The 14,525-nt window shown below is 36.9% G+C and overlaps 1 protein-coding gene across 1 annotated transcript in view; it reads right to left on the bottom strand.

Annotated features, from left to right (window-relative positions):
* Positions 1-14,525, bottom strand: part of STRN (striatin) — a 72,914-nt gene that overhangs the window by 52,795 nt on the left and 5,594 nt on the right. The window contains 1 exon segment of the mRNA XM_074863321.1: positions 6,271-6,374. Coding sequence (XP_074719422.1) covers positions 6,271-6,374 — 104 coding nt within the window.

Raw genomic sequence — 14,525 nt, forward strand, 5'->3', positions numbered from 1 at the left:
CATACACCAACATGAAAATGGGATTCATTAGCTACACTACTCACAAGGGAACTCTTCCACTTAAGTTTTTTTTTAAAAAAAAAAAAAATCAATGGGTGTGACACTTCATAATTGTATGAGGCAAGTCTCACTGAGCTTGAATGACTGTATCAAGAACAATTGCAGATGTTTTCAAGTTACCTGCACCTCTTGATTGCTTCTCAGACATCTTCATTACATTATTTTTTTCCTTTGCCTTTTCCTATTTCATAAAGAAAATTCATTACTTCTAACAAAATGGTGCTGAGGGCAGCAATGTTTGGAGTAGTGTAGGCAGTACTAGTTTCCTACTAATCCAGCTTCATTTTAATTATAATATTATTTAATTCTGGATGAGAAGGTTAAATGCAGAGCGAAGAAATGCCTCTTAGGCATAGCAAAAAAAGACAGATGAAGGAACTGACTTCCTCCTCAAGAGCTAGATCCCTAAGCTCTAACTCAGCTGAGCAGCCACCAGCAAGGAAAGGAGAAAGGATATACCTGAAATATATTAACAGCAGTAAGTGAAGGATAAACATTTTGGTTGGCATAGAAAAGAATAACGAAGAACAGAACAAAATTAAAGCTGAAAACTCAATCAAAATATTTATCTTCCCTTTTCCAACTATGTTTCTTACATCTCACCCACAGAGATGTTACCTTAGTAAAAACAACTGCAGTTTCATTATTGTTAAACACTGATGCTATGTATACTTTTTCCCCCACCATCAGTAATAAAAAGTAATGAGTCATCAAGAACTAAGAAATTGTCTACTGTCACTAACCTACTGCACCAACTTTCAACACTACACTTTGTCAAAAACTTCCAAGTTTTTATGCAGTCATCAATTCAAGTGATCCTAATGTTTAATCCATATTGATTTGATTTATCAAAAATCGGCAAATATTGATACTCTAGTCTGGATTAGTGACCTATACTGTGCTCTACTCCACTCATGCAAGTAACTCCAGAGAGCAGTTAGTTTTGTGACATGAGGCATTTGCTTTTAGCTTATGGGTCTTATATAAAGTTCAATTATCCTCTATGCATTCACTAATTTTCTTACCAAAGTTTTGTTAATAATTTTCACCCTAAGAACCAAAGTAAAATGTTTGCTAGGTTAACTGAAAGGATCATTCCTTGTACCTTTCCTGTTCCTCAGATCTCTCATCTGTTCACCAAAACCCATTTTTCAAAAATTCAGCCTGCATTTTTTTAAACATTTCAGGATATTTATTTCAGTATGTTAAATCTGTGTATACTACTTTTTTAAATTTCTTTCTCTCTTCAATATTCTTCTTTCTTCTTATTTAAGTTTTCCCGCCTCATTAAAGGCATTATAAAATCAGCTCAGCATAGTGAAATTACTCATTCTATCCACATTCTAAACTATTAGTAGCAGGGTTTTTTAACTGGTTCCTCTTCATAATGCAACAGTTTTTAAAGCCTTTGTTATTCTTCTTCACTTCAAAAGGATAACCTAGATTACATGGTCTTGCACACCGTTGGCCCTTAATTTATTTTAAGGCCAAGATGGACTAAGATTTCATCTTTCAGAAGATTTAACTTTGTGTATCACAGGCAGAGACCAGTAGAAATACAGATATGGCAGAAGAATCATGTTCTAACAAAGACAGGCAACTGAAGAGCTGACAATCCCAAAAAGCAATCCTTATTTTTAATATTGCTGGGAAAGTTTAAAACAAAAAGCCATAGACCTTTGCCTGCATAAAATGATAAAAAAAACAATGCCAAACTCAAACATGAATTAATTAGAATCAATTAGTATGAGTTCAGACATCTGAGCAAGACACCAGTTTACACGTGAAACAAGAAATATGAGTATCATGTCAGAGTATTCGACTGGGTGAACTCACCTTCACCTATTGTCAGCTTCTAAAGCTCAGAGGATTATTTTTTAAAAAATCAATACAGATAGCTGACAGTCCATCAAGGAAATATTTTCTACACTTCTTCAGGCAGAAATTATTTTTTATTATTAGAAATTATTCTTTTACTATTAGAAATTAGAGTTATTATTAGTAACTTTCTTAGGGTACAGCTGAAAATGTCACAAGTACGAAAGACAATCAATCTTCTTCTTTCTAAAGCACACCAAGGAAAGGGCTGAATACAACAACTCAGACTCCCAAGACTAGAAGGGAGAGTCTTGACCATTCAGTTACACATACTGCAATCAAAGGCTATGAAACTTCTCACAAAAGAAACTTTAATTCTCTTCTATACAAATTCTGAATATAGCTTATTCCATTAGCATGTTTATATTTAATCTATTTCTACAATAACGGAATATCTCCTGCTAACCTGCCATGCTCAATTTCTCAGTTTTTCAGAAACCACATAGTCCACTTGTTACCAGCTTTAAACTGGCCCTCTGCAGTTCACATTGAACTCTAGTTCACACACCACAGCAGTGAGATACTATTATCACAAAAAAAAGTAAATGTATTTTTTCTATAAATAAGTATAAAGAAAAGTCCAACTTTCTCAAACCTTTTTATCATCTGGTCAAAAACAAGGACAGTGGTTTTGGGGCTGGGGAAGAAGGAGGGAAGCAAATCACAAAGATGACCCTTTATTATCTGAAACTTGTTCAACTTGGATAATTTACCTACAATTCCCAAAAATTACATCTGAATTATTAACAGTATGCAGAGACTGAAAAATGACTTGAAAATAACTAGCTGAAGCATACAACTTTAAAGAAGGTATTTTCCATCTCAAAACTAGCCTTCAAGAAGAGAGCAATTTTGGGGCTGTGAAACTATGTTACCGGGTAGATGCCCTTACTCAAATAAGCATGAATATTACCACTGCTCTGGCTTTTGCACTTCATTACACAATTCTCCTTTTTTGATTAGCAGTATTTTCTTTAAACTATGTGTCTTCTACGCAAACAGTGCTTGGACACATTCAACATGGCTACCACAACACTTCAAGAGTTGCTTAGGAAAATGCTAAAAGATTTCATCCTTTTAAATTTCCTAAGACCAAGAGCAGTGAAACTTATCGGAATACTTCACAGAGAAACAAGTTTGATCCCGATCAAAAAAGGCCACTATTTCTTGGAAATATCTGTCGCCAGACCTGAAGCATCTGATCCAGCTGCGCTGAGGGAGCCTGCCAAAACATCCGCAGAAGATCTGGGAGCTGCCGCCAAACCAAGAGACATAAACAAGAATGACTGCCAGGAACAGCACGGCGAGATACTCTACCCAGGGGAGAAGGCGCCAGCCTTACACTGATCAGACACACCAGTGCAGAAAACAACATAAAATTAAATCAAGTGTTTCTAGAGACATGGCTCAGGAGTCCAGTTCTTTGGCTGAAATATGCCAAGACAGGAAATGAGCTAGACTAGATGAAATAGGACATGTACTTGAGAGAAACAGTACTACATGTCAGCTAGCTCCTGAAAATCCAGAGGAAACAATGCAATTTACTGCTGGTGGAGCAAGTATTGATAAAGTAATAGAAAGTAACCCTCAACTGTGAACAGCCTCACACTGCAATCTACTGGATGTTGGCAAAACTACATCAAAACTGCTGTTGCAGAAATGATTGTGCTTGACTATTAACTATCTCCTTCTAAGCTCTTTGCTCTTCAGTGTATTAAGACTCTTCAGCAGAAATAACTGGACTTCTTATACATACAACAAAAAAGGTACTCTTACATAAAGACCGAACATTAAAACTTGTCAAAACACATGACAATCTGTAACTGAAACTAATTTTCTACCTTACCCACTATAAAATTATGTCAGTGCCATGAAATAGAGAACAATGACAATGCTTCCAAAGTTGTTTATTTACAGTAAACTTTGAAAACATTTGGTTGATAGAAGAAATGCTGAACACCCACTATACAGAATAGCAGCTCATAAAAGCATATACCTGAGAAAACCAATGTCACTCATTTCTTGCTTGTGGTTTCCTGAGGGCATCGCGAACATGAACTACACTGGGCAACAATGTCATATTCTGTCAGGTTACTCATTTCATCTAGCTAAAAAAGATTTGCTATGCTGTAAGGCCAGGGCGGAAATGAAAGAACACAGGAACGCTTCCCTGCCCCCTCCCACCCGCACCAACTTTCCCCTAACTTGACCAGAAATGTTTTCCTCCTACCTTGTAGGATTTCATTTTCCAGCTCTGAGATCCCAGTGGAAAATGCCAGCATCTCAACTGACTACTGCTTGACCTGGCCGGCGGCTGATTTAGGAAAACACTGGGAAAGAGAGCAGTGCTTCCAAGCTCAGTATGTTGCCATTCTTGTAACTATCAAGCAAGAACACTTGCTGAGAGACATTTCCAGCAGAAGTACAAGACTGATTCTTCAGAAACTGGCAAATAATACTGTTGTTTAACACTACAAACTCTTATAAATAGCTGTCTCCAGCACACATCATTCACAAGCATCATACTTACTTTAAAAACCATTGCACACTCTCACTGCAACTGTCAAACTGGATTGTATCAGTTGACTGTAGCCTACTGACCTGAGCAACTGAGGCTAATACCATACACTGTAGAAAAAAATGCAACAAAAGATGAAAGATACCTAAAGTAAAAACTGCTAATAAGAAAGCACCAGGTGTTTTTTCCTAATGCTGACAGTAACTGCTGTATTAGGATTTAAATGTCTTAATTTAGGTAGATTTTACTGAATGCAACTGGGGGACATTTTCACTATCCATATGGAAATTTGATTTGTTTTTTTAAATCTTTCAAAGCTTCTCTGATAGCACATGGAAATGTAGTTGCATAGCCTGACAATTTTAGATAAATTGCTAATTTATCTGGGTTATCATGAAGTATTAGAGATATCCCTAAGTAACCAGGAATAGATCCCTCAGTTTTGAAATACAAGAAATCTTACTGAATTTATATACCTTAGAGCATATCTTTAACTGCACAAGACAGTACTCCGTTGCCTCTGGCCTTTTAAAGTGACTCTAATCTTTATAATCATGCCTCAAATTTAAGCCTTTCCATGGCTATAAACTGCAAGCTCCATTAAACATACATTTGATATTTTTCTGTGCTATTTGACATAAGATCAGTACCATAAGGCCTGGGCAAAAAGCGTATCTACCTTAAGCATTCCTCTGAGAGCTCCCCAAAGGGGAAGCAATTAGGCTGGACCCTGTGGCTACTGCTGGCCAGGAAACAGGCTGCAGCTCCATGCTAGCTGATGAACTGGTCGCTACTGAAAAGAGTCAAACTGGATGGTGCAAGGCATATCTCATGTGCTGAAGCAGCCCATATAAGATGAGCAAATCAAAATGCAATACAGTGATGTATAACTATAGTGTCTACCTTAAATTATCTGGTAACAATATCCTATTCTTCATTTGCGTATGTGTATATTTCTAATCTTATTTCTACTAATACAAACTATTTTAAAGAGATTTTATTAATATTTTATTATGGAGAAGTAGGAATTATCTGATAGGAAAATGGTATGTAAGCAATGATTGCTCTGCAGTAGTACCGTAAGTACACTCTTTGGTTAAGAATTTTAAAAGATATTTTACTAATAAAAAAGATTTTAAAACTAAACTTGGCCTAAAATAAATTGGTTGAACAGAAAGGCTTCTGGAAACATGATAAAAACCCAATCAATTTGTTTGCCTCAAAGACTAGAATAACAGGAAAATATATGTAAGAATAAAATGGTAAAGTAGACCGAGGACTTACGAAATCCCTGTGAACAAAGAAACAGACATCTGATTAACTGGTAAACATGAACATTTTTTTCAGTCCTTACACAATTAGCCTCCAGAATATATTCCTGTAGAGTCTATCATACTGAAAAGACTGAAAACTTAGCAAGATTAAAAAACAGTAATTACTAGACTGAAGACAGCTATTCAAGATTTCAGTTGTCAGAGATTATTAAACAAAGCCACTACTTTGAACAAAAAGAGAATACACTGTAATTCTGGGGTATAATCTATACAGTTAGGTGGAATTTTACCAAGGAAAAAGTATTCATCATTGATTAAACATGGGTTTTATTTGCATGTTTTTGGAGTCATACTATGTTAGCTATTGTTTTTACCATTATGCGGACATTTAGACTACAAGGTTTATTCAGGTTAATACCTGTCAGTTTGAGAACCACATATATACAAAAGAAATATTTTTTGTTTATGTCAAATACAAAGGCAAAAGAAAGTATGTCTTCAGAATTTCTCCATCATGTACTCATCACTAAAGCAGCATACCTTTCCTGTTTAAGTGCATATTCCAGCATTTTGATTCTTCGCACTAGATCCTTCTTCAGATTTTCTTGTCCTTTCCTTTCACCTTGTAGAAAGGCAATCTGGGCCTGCAAAAGGAAGTGTTCAATTTAGAATCTGCTTCCTTAAAGCCATTCAGCATAGGTCTTAAGTGTGTGTGTCTCCCCCAAGTTATTTTAAAATTTGTACAGTTCAGAAGAAATTGGCTTACTGTGTTTCACAAACATTAAATGCTTAGACAAAACACTACATAGATAAGCCTTCTAAACTGCATGCTCATTACAGATCAAAAAAAAAAGATAAGAAATAAAGCAATTTTAGTTTGTTTGACAGGGTTTATTTCCTCTCTTGGCTAAACATTGAATAAAGGATAAGGAATAGATAAAACAAGCATACAAAAAACCTGCAGCAGATAAAAACATTTACCAACAATAAGCAGGAAATGATTAAGTATTTCTGCTCACTAACTGAAGTAGTATATAATTAATGTGCTGTTCTATAGATACATGTTAGATACATGATACTAGTCAAAGAACTGAAGTACAGCATGTTCAGCTAAAAGAAAAATAAAACCCTGTTTGTAATACATGCCAAGTGTTAATTATAATACTTACTAAATAGGTTAAAGAAAGCTCTCCAGAAATACTGTAATTAAGAGAGAGAAAAAATGGAAAACAGGGAAAGGTATTTTGGTGAGGAAGATGAGGAGAGAAGTGGTATAGAAATAAATAAAAGTGGAAAACAGACACCTAACCTTTACCGATTTCCAGCAGAGAATAAGTATTTAGTTGACTGTGAAAAAATCTCCTTTAAATAGAAAATTATGATATATACAAGATATTCACTCCTCATCATGAAAGCAGAACTACCTGGTTTTGTACCTGATGGTCAAATCAGGTCCATTGTAAGGGGCAGGTTCTTGTGCTCTCTCAACTCATGAATACACTTTTAGACAAAAATACCTACAGGCAGTCACCACTTCATGCCTTGGCCTCACCTGCATGGCAAGCCACCTGCCATTTTCAGGATCAGAAGCTTTCTGCCACCTTTGCAGCTAAGTCTCCAAGTATCTCATCTGGCTCTTGAGAAGCACAAACAGGATAAAAGGCAACTGATCTAGACCATCAGCTGTTGAACGTGAAAACGAGTAAGCCTTTCATTTATATCAATGCCCAGTGCAGTTCTGTAAACAGTGTTTTCTGTAAATACTGCAGCCTGTACCAATGTCTAGCAAAGCCAGGGAGAAAAGAGCAGGAGTATCCTCTCCTTGCCTGCCACAACCTTGCAAGCAGTTCCCAGATACTTTAGTTAGAGACAGACACTTCTAAAGAATAATTTATCTGACTTCAGATTTTTACCCCAAGGTTAGAAAAACAGTGTCTGTAAGCGCCATTTTCTCTCCACCAACTATAAAGGGAATGCACACAACTAACTCAGTTCAATTTTGGAGATCAGGCAAGATGAATCTTACTCCAAAAGGCCATTTGCTGGTGGCCAGCTACAGCAGCTGCTCTAAAATATGACACCAGCTGACATAATTTCATTGCTCAAGTACAGCCAGTAAACAGCTTGATAGACACCTGAAGAATCCTTAACCACCCGTCACCAACTAGAGCAGCCAGTTTATGATGAGTGAAAAACACTGGCTGCTCTCCAGTGAAGTCAGTCTCCACCTTCAATGGAGGAAATGCATTTGACTGCCAAAAAACCCTCAGCTGAATCAAAAGAAAGGCCTCTGTCACTTGGGCATCAAGCTTCTCGCTTAACACTCAGACTGTGAGGAACAAAAAACTACAACTGAATTCTAACATTCGTTTTATGCTCAGGTTTAGGGAAAGGCACAGAAGAAAGAAATGCTGGCACTGGAGTCAGCATTTCCTACCCTAAAGAATGTAACTGTGCAAGAAGAATGTCAACTCAACAAGGTCACCATCCTTCTCAATAACAAGAGGAACACCTCAAGCACAGACAACTTAGTTCGCAGTAACTGTACAGACACCCAGGTTATGATGCGCACTGTGACAGTGATTTCTCTCTCCCTGCCTCCAAATAGGCCCAGCAGAACTAAACAGTGCTCTTCGAGCCAAAAAGTGAGAGAACATCAAAGCACACTATTAAAAACAGTAGAACATGATGTAAATATGCATTTGGCTGCAATGAAAAAGATCATCCAATGTCATCAGGACACAAGCTGAAGCGATCTATGATGTGACCTGCTGTCTACAAGCGATTTCTAAGAATGAACTAACTAAACAAGCTGGAATGAGGCATTTTTACCCAGCAGGTTGGCAAAGGACAGCCAATAATGGCCTGGCTCATGCACTGCACTACTACAAAGGTCAAGCCAGCATTACCATGCTAAAAATTGAGGTTAAAGTCATCTTCCACTGGTAGCAGCCTAAACAAAGAAAAAAATGCAACTTCTCTGTAGTTTTGACAGCTTACTTTTGTAAAAGAGAGAGATATAAAGGGATTTGATTAAGAAATATCATACGACACCTCCTTCATGTGAAAATGAGCAGTCACGCTTCTGATACAGGGCAGGTCTGGCTCCATGACTTGTCTGACTAACCATTTGAGAACCAAAATTCAAAACTGTTACCAGAAGCTTCTTAGAGCATATAAAAGAATGTAAATAATGTTCCTAACTCTACCTCTGGAGCTGAAGCATCTACATCTTATGATTCAACATAAAGGAAAAGGATTGTGATCTCCCACCTCAGGGCCACTGGCAGGCTGTATATATTATACATATATTGCACAGAAAGAAAGAGCACTGGAAGAAATATTAATTGATTCTTTGTACATCTTTTATTGTCAGTGGTATGCCAACGCTCCTACTGATGTCTTATAACTTTTCTTTTTTCCTGGACTTCCAAGAAATCCTTGTGTTTCTTACTTGAAAAGCATGCAGCAACAACAGAGTGGAATTCACGGCCCAAGAACCGTCACTCCAGCCCTACACAAGCTTATTGCCAGGATCTTTCAAGGTTACTACATACTTTACAGATCGGTAGTTTTACTGGCAAATCAAGAAACAGACAGGTGCACCAGAGGGCTTGAGAATAATTTTGCTCTCTCCTTGGAGGCTGGAGTTTCTAACACAGTTTGTTCATGCTTTTCTTCTGAGTAGCATCCCTATGTCCAATACTCATTATTTTTGAGAAATTCTGGCTCTGAAAAGAAGAATGCTTACATTTGGTCATTTTCATAATATACGAAAAATAAGGAGAATATTACCCCTCTTTCCCACAGGATGTTAGCAACCCTTATTCCTCATTTATGTAAGTACTGGATAATTACAATTAAGTCAGCCCCAGTGGACAACAAAACATCAGTTACACATGTAAGCTCAAATTTTATTTAAGACATTCTTAATGATAATATTCAGGTTTGTTTGTAATGCACATAAGGACAGCATTAAAATAATAACTGAAATTTTATACTAACAGTAATACTGTAACAGTCCATATGTCATAAGCAGATTTCATTCTTTACAATGTTTGGCAATTAACTGAAAATATGCAGAGGAACCTAAATGTTCATATCATAAGTGAAACAATTTGTACTATAAATGAAAACTGCATAAATGACTATGCTGAGTTTAAATATCTAAAATGGCAAATGATGAGATCTAGCAATATTTTCTCAGTCTCTAGAACAAAACAGTGATAACTCTAGGGTCACCATTTCCGACCAAAATATTTAGCCAACACCTGTCTAAATGTCAGTGCAAACATTTAAAGTGTAGGCGGCCTGGGTTTAAATGCAATGAAAAGTATAACTGAACTGTACAACTACAGTTTTCTTATAATTTGGACATAAACGACAGAATTTTATCAATAGAGTCAGATTCCACAGGCCGTTTCCTATGGTTGCAGCTTTACTGCAAGTCTAAACTGAAGCCTGCACTACCTGAGGGAGTAGGAGAGCAAAGGAGGATTGCTTCCGCTCTGAATGACCTGTGACACCGTTCTACACTTATGCTTTGGCCACTCCTGGAAAGGTTTGCCAAAAATTTCAAGAATTCACAAATATGCCCAACAAACAGGTTCTGCGACAACTGACCTTCTAGCTAATAAGGTTAAAATGCATAAAGTTGTAAGCTTGTCACTGCAAACCTCTGAACTGCCTACGGGGATCACACAAAAACTCGTATTGTTCCTCGCCTTATGGGTGGGGCGCATCGTCTCCATAAAGCGCCCAGCCCCGCTGGCTCCGCAGCGAGGAATCAAGGCAGCATCCGCCTCAAGTTTATTCCAGGATAAGTGCTACAAGTTACTGTATTATAGCTCAACTGAGAAATTAAAAGCAAGACAGTCAGGACGGAAAAAAAAACCAAAAAAACCCAAAAAATAAAAACCCCCAAAAAAACAGAGAATACTGGGAAGAGAGATGCCTGGGACAGTCTATTTCAGCTACAATTGTACAGTCCAGTTTGGGGTTTTTTTTCCACTTTATCTCGTTAAAGTGTTTAGTATTACCAACTGCAACAAAACTTAGAAGTTCCATGCACATCCGGTCTAAATTGACAGCACTGTAGCTATCTTAACTATTCCACTACTTTACCAAGAGATTTTAAAAATAACATTCATTCTTATGTTAAAAAAAAATTCTGATGGGCAACAACATTGTTAAGAAATTCCCCAAAAGCCTCTAAGGTCACATTACTGTGAAGTGGGCAAAAGGGCGAGGCAATGTTCTAGGTAGCACTGGGTTAGAAACAACTTTTTTTAAAATGTTATTGACTCCCTAATACAGGCTTAGCATCAAATAATGAAATTGCATCTTAATAAATTTGGATTTTACCAATGTTTAAAAAAGTAAACTAAAATTTACACTTCCTGGAATCAGCAACCACAACGACAACGATGTCAAAAAGTGTATTATATCTGCACACCTTTTTAGGCGGATGCCTTTACATTACAAAACAGAAAGAGATTAAAAAATTATTTAACGGAAAATGTTTAAAAAGAAACAGTACTATGGCTGCAAAAAAAGTGATGCGTGTTTAGTATCAACTAAAAAAATCCTGAATTGTACAGCTATTTCAAGTTAAGGGTGATTTTAAAATTGTTAGGACTCAAGAACTATAAAAAGCCTCTGCATTTTTTTCTTTAAAATATTTATCTTAATATTTTAAAGTAAACCTCACTTCAAATTTATGGGCACTTGAAGATCAACAGGCATTATCTGACAAAGCAAGAGCTACTAAGACACAATTCTGTATATACTGCGTCCATAATTCAACAACAAGGTCTTCACAGGTCAAGAGAAAGAGAAAAGGGAGGGAAAAAACTGCAAGAGAAGTATTGCAAAAAATATGTAGATAGCTAAAATCACTAAATACATATACAGATGAATCAGCCTGGAACAGTCATGCTAACCGGTCTACCGAGATCTGCCAGAAGGATTCTGCAGGCTGACAGGGTGCTCTGTATCTTAGATTATAGTTGGCTCACTGAAGCACTACATATTTAAGTATATTTGTAAATAAGTGTAGGTATGCCCAGGGGGTGAGAGGAGAAGAGATAAACATGTACAGGAGAGGGGGAAGGGAAATACCAGTGATCTAGTAGAACTGGCAAACAATTTTTCAGGCACCGTACTTAACATTGCAACACACACCTCCTAGCACTCCACGCCAAGAGAGGCTAGGAAGCTTTTGTAAGTGCCTGTAGCCATCTAAGATAACACAAAACTGAAGTGGGGTCACAGGCTGAAAGGTGTGGCAGGCACTGCGGCATGTTTAGCTTCACCCCGCACAGAAGCACTTCGTCCTTTTTATCATCTGCTCATGCTGGACGATAGCACCTCGTAGGACTAAGTGCACAGCACAATCTGGTACTGGAAAATTGTTTTTGCTGGACTTGTCAGAGATGTCCTAGAACCGGCATCACAACTAAGCCCTGAAAAAATTAAACCATCCGAAAGAGATCAAAGATTTAGCTTATGGTAAAAAAAGATAGTTGAAAAAGCCATTTACTTACATTCTTCATCTCTTGGAAAAGATTGTTTGAAAAACAATTTTTTATCAGTGAACTCAAAATTCCTAATAGATTATCTAGAACCAAAAATTATTTAGTAACTTATTCCTGGCAATACCTTACTAATTTAAGCATCTCTACCAAGAGGAAGACTTTTCTTTCTGCAGTTTGAAGTGTTTTACTAGGCAGATCTCTGTTCAGATAGCCAGTCTTGCTTCTATCCACCCTTCAGTGCTGCCTTTCACTGTTCTAACAACTGCAAACATCAAAATACTTGCCGAGTTAGCCAAGCAATGTATATTCAGTTTATTCGATCATTCTTCATAAGCAAAAATTTTCTCTAATCTCACAGCCATTTCTGTAGTACACTTACTTAAGGGGTGAGCATTAACTTTTTTTTCTTCTTTTGAGTCCCAGGAGCACACTCCATGCAGACTGATGTAAGGACAAAAAGAGAGCAAGTTTTAAACGTGATATAATTCTATAGGCAACACTGCAATGACATGTCACAAAATATTAACATATTATGAGCTGGAGTCCAAATTGCAAATGCTCAAATATAATTGCTTTCCACTTGCTGTACAAGAAAGGCAGAAATGCAGCAAAAGCAGTCAGCACCAGGACTGATAAACAGACTTATGGCCCACACTTAAACAGAGACAATGGTAGTTCACAGGCTGAATGAATGTCTTGGGGTATACCAAGACAAGGGAGAACAAATCTGGAGATTTTTAGATTTGGCTTTGGTAACAAAAAGAGGAGTAAACCAGACCTGGCCACACGAGTATTTGCAAAGGCAATCGGTGCACTTCCATTTCTTACTCCTACAGCCAGGAACAGCTACTCCTTGTATTCAAGCATGCACCACCACCCTGAACTGACTAGAGCATCCAGTGAAACAGATACAAAAATAACTGATTTTGTTCTCACCTCCTGTTTACAAGCTTGGATCTGAATATCGTGCATGCCATATTTGTTCCAATGCTTTTGCAATCCTGCCCTATGTGACTGCCCTAAAGGGAAACATATTTCTGGCTAAGAGCAGAAAAAAAAAGCAGTCTTTCCACACTGCAATCTTTAATTTAACTTCTTTGTCACTGGGTTATTTTCAAAATATTCAATATTAGTTAGCATATAGCAAACTCTTTTCAAACAGGAAAATAACATCTTCTAGATGAATCCATCTACAGGCCCATACAGAACAGGTCACTATGACAAAGTGAACCTTTGTTTTCACATTTCAGAATATTTTTATTTCTAGTGTATTGTCTGCAAAGTTCAGATCCTAAGCACTCTGAAGTGATACAGAAGAGCTGTTTCAAGTATCTAAGCATCTCTCAGCATTTAAAAACAAAACATAACAATCCTTCACCTATTTCTAAGTCAGTTCTTGCCACTTTCTAGCTAAGGAACTTAAAAAGAAGGACTTGACAAGGCCTGGAAGCCTTATGAAACCAAATATGTGAATAGGTTGCTGATCAATACCTATTTTCCCAGAAAACTCTGTATGGTTATCATTTTAGTTGAGGCTTGGCATTTGTACAGCCTTATTTCTTTTAGCATTAAAGAAAGATGAACCAAAAGCCTCTGGAGATGCATATGGTATTCCTTGGGGAATTTTACACAGCCTATTCTAGAATTAGTAAATAAAGTCTCAGTGTCTACTGAAATGTTGGTAACAGCTGAGTTATAGTTGCAACTTGGTGTTCAAACAGTGCAGGGTTACTTACCCCTGATGCAATAAAACTGACATGAGCCAAGATCTTTAACAGAAAAAGGAGGGCTATAATTTGAGTAGGACACAGAGATACCGATTTAAATTATATAACTAGTAAAGAGACACAGGATGTTTCACCATATGCTAACCTGACATCGAAAAACAAAGTTTTCCACCTAGAACATAACAACTTACTCCATTTTTGCTTAATTCAACAACTCTATAGCAAATCATGAAAACCAGAAAATCCTCTTGTTTTCTAAAGTATAACTTTCTGTGAAAAGTGTTTGTAAGCTTTAAAGACCACTTGGAGACAATGTAACATTGCAAAACTCTGTTTGGCCACATCAGTATTTACAGCAGCACTTTCCTAAAAGAGTTAGGCCCATTTAAGTAACACATTTTCATTACACTTAAACTAAATTACAAGTTTAACAGATTTGAGAAGAATGGGAAGATTTGATGCTGAAAAATGCTTGGATCATTTACACAATTTAAAAAACAAAAAAACACCACACAAAAAAAATCAAACTACT

The sequence above is a fragment of the Strix uralensis genome, chromosome 3 (assembly GCF_047716275.1).
Source record: "Strix uralensis isolate ZFMK-TIS-50842 chromosome 3, bStrUra1, whole genome shotgun sequence".
In the NCBI taxonomy this organism is placed as follows: Eukaryota; Metazoa; Chordata; class Aves; order Strigiformes; family Strigidae; genus Strix; species Strix uralensis.